The sequence below is a fragment of the Loa loa genome, assembly GCF_000183805.2.
Source record: "Loa loa unplaced genomic scaffold supercont3.5, whole genome shotgun sequence".
NCBI lineage: Eukaryota > Metazoa > Nematoda > Chromadorea > Rhabditida > Onchocercidae > Loa > Loa loa.
The window spans coordinates 497,935-505,053 of NW_018108185.1; the positions used below are offsets into that span (position 1 = coordinate 497,935).

At 33.9% G+C, this 7,119-nt stretch overlaps 3 protein-coding genes across 3 annotated transcripts; all 3 read right to left on the reverse strand.

The window, feature by feature from the left end:
• Nucleotides 1–1,416: 1,416 nt before the first annotated feature.
• Nucleotides 1,417–2,464, reverse strand: LOAG_16484 (hypothetical protein; the record flags this gene model as incomplete). Its single annotated transcript, XM_020449136.1, has 4 exons — nucleotides 1,417–1,476; nucleotides 1,649–1,784; nucleotides 1,848–1,954; nucleotides 2,315–2,464. 4 exons carry the CDS (start codon nucleotides 2,462–2,464, stop codon nucleotides 1,417–1,419), a joined length of 453 nt encoding a protein of 150 aa, XP_020307396.1.
• A 454-nt stretch (nucleotides 2,465–2,918) lies between these two features.
• On the reverse strand, nucleotides 2,919–3,122 carry LOAG_16485 (hypothetical protein; the record flags this gene model as incomplete). The annotated part of the gene is made up of 1 exon (XM_020449137.1): nucleotides 2,919–3,122. The coding sequence occupies one exon, from the start codon at nucleotides 3,120–3,122 to the stop codon at nucleotides 2,919–2,921; it is 204 nt and encodes a 67-aa protein (XP_020307397.1).
• Nucleotides 3,123–4,277: 1,155 nt separating this feature from the next.
• Nucleotides 4,278–6,238, reverse strand: LOAG_16486 (hypothetical protein; the record flags this gene model as incomplete). Its single annotated transcript, XM_020449138.1, has 6 exons — nucleotides 4,278–4,410; nucleotides 4,492–4,715; nucleotides 5,206–5,387; nucleotides 5,481–5,692; nucleotides 5,819–5,980; nucleotides 6,192–6,238. The coding sequence occupies 6 exons, from the start codon at nucleotides 6,236–6,238 to the stop codon at nucleotides 4,278–4,280; spliced, it is 960 nt and encodes a 319-aa protein (XP_020307398.1).
• Nucleotides 6,239–7,119: the final 881 nt, after the last annotated feature.

Sequence of the window (7,119 nt, forward strand, 5' to 3'; positions counted from 1 at the left end):
ATAAAATCGCTTCTTTAGTTAATTCCTTCCTTTCCAAGGTATTAGGAAGTAATATTTTAGTTATGAATCCATTTAATATCGAGAAAACTTTCTTTATTTATTTTAGCTCTATCGTACTCAGGTACTCATTCCTTCATTAAATTCTTCATCGTTAGAAAGAAATTCTCTCATATTTATCGAAACTGTTTGTACTTTTGAAAGGCTTCATCTATTTCATCACCAGATAAGGTAACGTTATCCACGTATTTTTTCTTATTTCTGAGACCGTTTTACTGACCATAATTTCTCAAATGATAGTTGAGTGTTGTTGATAATAACAAGGGTAATGATATTACTCCAAAAGGAACTCTTTTGAGGCGATAATGTCTTATATTTTCTCTTTACTTCTTTAATTATATCGTCTAGCCAAAGGGATATAGTACAATCCCATTCTACATTATTTAATTCTATCTCATCCATAAGATGTGTTTTTCAATAATATCAGATCTTAATTAGTCCATGACTGTTTCATATTGATAAAGATATAATTTATATTGGAATCATTTGATTATGTTCTTTGAACGTCTAAAACATAATCCATAATTATTGCTTAATTTGTACTTGGATTCTTTCCATGGCTAACGTGCCTTATATTTCCTGTCCCGTTTGATCATAGTGTTTTTGAATTGTTTTAATATTTCTTCGTCATCATCAGCATTAGATGCTTCTTCAAACCCATGATTTCCATTCTCAGAATTTTTCTGTTTCCGATTCGCAAATAGCATTGGCCACACATAATATATTAGAAGTACATATAGCAATAATATTACAGAGTTCATTGATATCTCAACTCCCAACGATCATATGGCTGATTCTCGTTTGAAATAGTGAATATTCAAAGTCTACCTCTTTAATTCCTTTCAGTTCCACAAATTTAAAAAATAATTGGCACAAATAAGTATGTCTTGTCGTTTGCAACATTTTTTATACTCTTCAACTGGCCCTCAGTCGGTATTTCGACTACTTGCAATTCATTGGTTAAGTAGTCGAAAATATTGTCATACAGCGTTATAATTCCCTTTCCTTTGGTATTTGTGCAAGTTTGCGTTTGGGTGGTGAAACATGATCCAGGTCTCTTCTCTTAACACCAAATGCGGTTAGTTTCATTTCTTACTGTTCCATTTCGGTCAGATTTAATCGGTATGCTAATTCCTTGGATGTAAAGGATAACTGTAATTTTATATCGAACAGTGCCAAGAGTTGAAAACTTAATGAAGTGGAAACTATTATCTGTTTAGATAAGAGTCAGGTTTCCTTGTGTTTTTTTTCACTACTAAATTGTATGAGTTGTATTTGATCCCCCTTATTACGCACCATTGTGGGAAGTTTTACAAAAGATATACTTTTTTTTCTTATCCTTAGCCGTTTTGCATTTCTTTAAAACAAAACATTCACTGCCTTAAAAGGTTTGTTGTAGGATAGTCCCAATGATAACGACTGCAAAAGATGCATGGTCTTTTTTTTTCTTCTCCTTTTTCTTCATCGTAAACTTAGGAATCTTCTCATCGATATGAATTGTTGTTAACGCTGAAGTTCCGGGAATCTTGGCATGGTTAGGTCACAGCTAGTTTCCTTTCAACTTCAGTAAGTGAGAATTAACTGTTCTTACCCGTTCATTTACATCAAGCAAGTTCCCAAGGAAATTTCCAAGTCTCGAAACTGACCAAAGTATATCTGTATTCCTTTGATGATGTACTTTATCTAATATCCATCGTGGTAATCTCCTCTCGATTGCAGTTTCAATACTAGAATGTTTTATGTTTTCTCCTAGAGCTTCTAGTTGTCAAAGTACCCGTTCCATTACTAACTCGTTATATAAAAGTTTTGTTATGGTCGATAATTCGCTACATTTTTCCATTAGTAGTCTTCTACTTACTTCGTAGGTTTCTGGCGTTATATCGTAACCTTTTACCACCTGAATCCTTTAAGCAGAAGAAAATTCAATTTTTGATTTCCAGAATCGTTTACGAAACGATTACAGCGTTGAAATTATTCCAAAATTGCCTCCATTGTTGATAGTCGTCATTGAAAGTGAGCAATGACAATTGCCGGAGATTGACCGCGACTTGAAAAGTTGGCTTAGCTCCTTAAGTGAGTGTGACTCTTGTAACAAGCGCACCAATTCTTTTCATGGTTAATAACCCCATCTTTACCTTCATGCACTAACATGAATATTCTTACCGTATAGATTCTTGAATATATCCGAGCCATTTGTCATTTACTGATCCTAATTTATGAAGGCACAATTCAAATCGCAGGATTTGTCTTCAATAACTTGTTTGCTGTTTTCATATTCTTCTTGTCTTTGCTCCGTTATTAAATTTCGACCCAGAAGGGTTAGTTTCATCGTTCTCATTTCTTGTAAAAGACTCTCCAGCCTTTCTTTAGCCGGTTCGATATTTACGATGATGATATTGGTAGCCATGGAGTCTCGCTTTCGACACCAAAATTGGTTGCGAATTTTTTGATATTATTAGTGTATAAATTAGGATTTAATAAAAATTGACTTACATGAGATACGATGTAATGACACGAGTAGCAAAATTTATTGCAGTTGATTTATTGATAATGCAGTAAGGATAAATGAAATCAGTTTAAATTCGAAATATAGAAGAATTGACTATGATTAGGAGAGGCAAAGGAAATGTTTTTATTTAGTAATATAGTTTATCGAGAAATGATACTTTCCGTAAACTGAGAGGAAAGCAAGATGATGATCCGAAGATGTTGATGATCCAAATGAAAGAGATTGAGTCTTTACCTCTTGTTTTTAGTCCTTATGTAGTGAATGTATAACCTTAACAACATTTAAACAAGGGCGTATAATAAACGGCGGCATGTAAGATTTTTACAGTATTCAACAAAGGCGTATAAGATTGTTACGGTAATAAACAGGAACACGTGTAACCTTTACAATATTCAAAAGGCGGCATATTTAAAGTATTATAAAATTTCTCTGTTTTCCGACAGGAGGAGCTTTGGTGAGCTCCGCCGAGCTCCACCGGAGTTATCATAAAGGTATGCTGCCCTTGACATGGCCCATTCTGCAGCCACGAATAGGTGCTGAGATGTCTTTGCGACATTTCCTTCATTGTTACCTTAAATTCTCCTCGTTGCCTTAATTTTACTTATAGGCATTTCATCATCCTATCTGGTAGATATTGTAGAAATTTTCCTTGAAGATTAATTTCAGTAATCCGACAAAACTCATATCCTGAAGACTTGGCTGTCATCATCTTAATCCGCTAGGCCCTGCAGATGAACCTTGGGAGTAAAGGGTGGGCCAGTTTTGCGCACGCTGTGTCTTACCTAATAAATCTCACTACGCTCAAAGGATACACCCACATTTGTAGCATTTGCAGCATGCATGGGTAAAGTCCTTCCCAAATCTTCTTCGCGAAGCCTGGTCAAAATGATGAATAATGAGACTAATCTTGATTTTGGAAATTTCAATTTTTTTTTTCTACGAAAAGAAGCAATAAACTATTAACACTAATTCTTGCCATAATCCTCCTTGGCGCTATATTGAAAGAATCAATACAAGATAAATAATAATACATATCAGAGCGAAATGACTGGAATCTTCTTTTAATGTCGTGGAATTATCACAAACAATTGGAATACAAAAATGAAAGTTAAAATCCAATAATCTGACAATTACTTCAAAAATTTCATTTTCTATTCATAGCTTCTTTTTAATTATTGCATTTGTACTCGTCCTAATAAACTTATTTTGTACGAACTTTCTAGATTATCACCCTCAGAAGGAATACCAGTAATGAATTTTACGAAATTTATTCAACAGAGATAGAGTGAGACAAAAAAGAACTTAAAAACAGTTGAAGTTGAAGTAATAGAAGTGGATTAATAAATTTAAATAAGCTGATGATAGAAATACGATCTGACGTATTTGTGAAATATAGAAGGTATTTGAATTCGTGACATTTTTCTCAATTATTTCCATTTTCAAACTTTTTCTTCCTCAGTTGCATTTCGATTCACTGCACATTGAAAAATAATGCATTAGAAGATTTGAAAAGTATCATTATTTACATCTATCTTATCTTTCATAAGACATTTGTGGGGAATCATTTTCTTCCCTCCGAAAGTCAAAATTACGAGATATTTTTCGGAGGCCTAAAGAGGATTAGGTTCGAAACAATCAAGGCAGTCTGCAACTCATGCTTTGGTTGTGGTATTAGCATTTCCATTTCCAAGTGCTATCAAGAAGGTCATCCTTACTGGTAGATTGCCAGTAAGGATGACCTTTCTGATGTTGCGAGACCCATTGCATTGCTTCGAAGCAGTGTATTAGTAGCAATAACCTTGTATGCAGGTGTACACACGTACGCAGGTCGGATCTTAAACTCCCTCAAGTGCAGTTCAAGTTCAGAGAGGTGTCGAATTTTATGGAGAAAATTAACTTTTCAAATAAAGGTTAAGAAATGTAACAGAGAACTATTACTTGGTCTTTCTGCATCCTTTGCTGTTAGGAAGACATTTTCCTTTGTTTGTTTCCGATACCCGAACATTTGTAGAAAGCATCCTGGATCGAAATCATTCAAATCTTCTGGCATCGGACGATCCTTTGTTTCAGGTGCTGTGAGCAGAATTATTGCTGCGCTAAGGGAAACTATTGCTACTATCACCTGTGGTGCTTGAGGGCTAACACTTTTCTGTAATAGATAAGACTGTTACTATCATGCAATACGATAAATAATAATTCCTATGGGGAAGTTATTTATAACTATAAAGTGCAATACAGAATAGAATAGCAGACATTTGATTTGAAATGTGCTCGCAAGGCATGTTTATAGGACAAAAACGAAAATGAAGCTCTCACCGATAGGATTATCCTATTACAGTTATCCTGTTTTACTATAGTTATACCAAAGTAATCAATTAAGTCGGAAATTTTTTTTCGATAACCAATCAGTGAAGAAGAAAACAAAGGAAAATAGCATCACTTTTGAATTTGTTACGTCTTTGTGATCCTATCTTTATTCTTATTCTCTTCAACAGTCATATCTTAATTTCAGAAGGTTTTGACCAAAAGCCTTATGATTCCATTAATCCTCACTATTCAACTTTGCTGTATTCCTTTCATACTCTATCTATCAATAAAATTCCTGTGTAACAAGAACTGATATTCTGATAGCAACCTACAAGCAAGGGTAAGTAAGGTGCCAGAAAGGCACCAGTATTTCCGAAAAACTGCACAGTTCCATAGAATATATTGCGTACTGTTGTAGGACTCATTTCAGCAAGCATCAGTGGCTGCGCAACCCAAATGAAACTATTGAAAAACTTGGCTATTACGGCAAGCGATATTTGCATTATTCCAGTACCTGCAGTCATTTTGCCAACATATCTTGAATAAAAAAAAAATAAAAAAGCAAATGAGAAGTCGCCATTGCCATGAAACAAATGTCACCGATTACCTGGAAAAAGTACAGCCAAGAAAAGTAGTATAAATTGCATGGAGAAGGACCATACGGTGATAGTACGTCGTCCAAATTTAAGTAATAGCACCACAGCTAACAAACCACCAGGAAACTCGATGAAACCAGATAAGAAGTAACCGGTGAAACTGTCATCACTTAATGTTGTGCTTAAGAGTGCCATAGCCCAGTAGGATATATTCATTGATATCCTAAAATTAAAAACCTGGACTCTCTTTGATTCCTAATATAAACGAAATTTGTCAGTCTCTTCACGAAATTAATTTATATTTATATTAATTATTGTTCGTAAATTACACAGAGGAAAACAAACGAACATCACATAGCACTGCACGGACAAATGAAAAAGCGCCACTCTGTTGCAAAGAACATCGATAAGAGTACGAGATTTATTCTGATTATCAGGTTGTTGAGAGTCCAATTCACATTTACTCAAATCAAGCTTAACATTGTTGTAACGACAAGCATCTTTAATATATCTAAAATAAATATTAAACATCATTTATCATTGAAAATTTTGTATTTGTGCCGTAAAAAACGGTTTCAAAGATAATTTTATATTTGAATCTATTTTGTTTTAAATTAATGATTTATAAGTTAAAGATGGAAGATTAGCATGTTAGCAATCGTGCTAGAAGTACTTTACTAATTTGCTTTGTGCCTTTTATTTGGATAAAGAAATGATTGAACCTTTCCAATTGTATCTTAGCAGAATTGACCTCATCTTTTGAAGTCATTCTTAATCTTATAATACTCAGACTCTTCTCTACTCGCTTTTTGACGGAGTAACATTAACAATACTGAAAACTTCACTTCATCCCCTAATATCATATGAATAGAAATGGGAATGACCGTTATTTGTTGCGTCGAAATGGTCGAAAGTAAAGAATCAAAGAAATTTACTTTTCTATGCTTTTATGTTTATTGTGGGTTATTGACCAGTATGGTGATTCCGGCAGTAACCTGAAATCAGACTGATTACAGAAACTATCATACAATCGAATCAGTTTCACATTTAAGATAATCGTATTTCCCTGTCGCTTTTCAAAGGCAAAGAACTTAAAAAAATAGGAAAGTTATTTGTTGTTCGAGAGAAGTTGGTCTGGAGATCCAAACGGTTCCTTCCCTTTAAAAAAATATTTAACAGTCGCGATGATTGTTCACATAGTTTTATTTGAACATTGAAATCACAACTGAAATAATTTTAACAATTTAGACAAGCATAAAGGATGACTAGGACGAACCAGTAATATAAGGCACTAAGTGTACTTGGGATAGATATCGCGAAGTATAGCCGCCTCCAGTTAAGGATCCAGATCCTCAGGATGCCAACAAGCATGATCCCTGTTACCCAGGCAAAAGTATATGCTATCGGGATCAAGGATCTAAATTCGATTGCCACTGATCGATGGAATGAATGAATGAGATCGATTTAATGAATGAATGAATTGTTTGAAATGATTAAACGGACAATACCCATAATATTACATATGTGAAACTGTCAACAAAGTTTTTACTTTTAAAAAAATTTTTTTAAAAATTTTCAAAAAAATTAATTGATTGAAACTTGAAAAGAAAAGGAATAGAAAGAAATTTTAGCATTTCTTTTCGTTTTTTT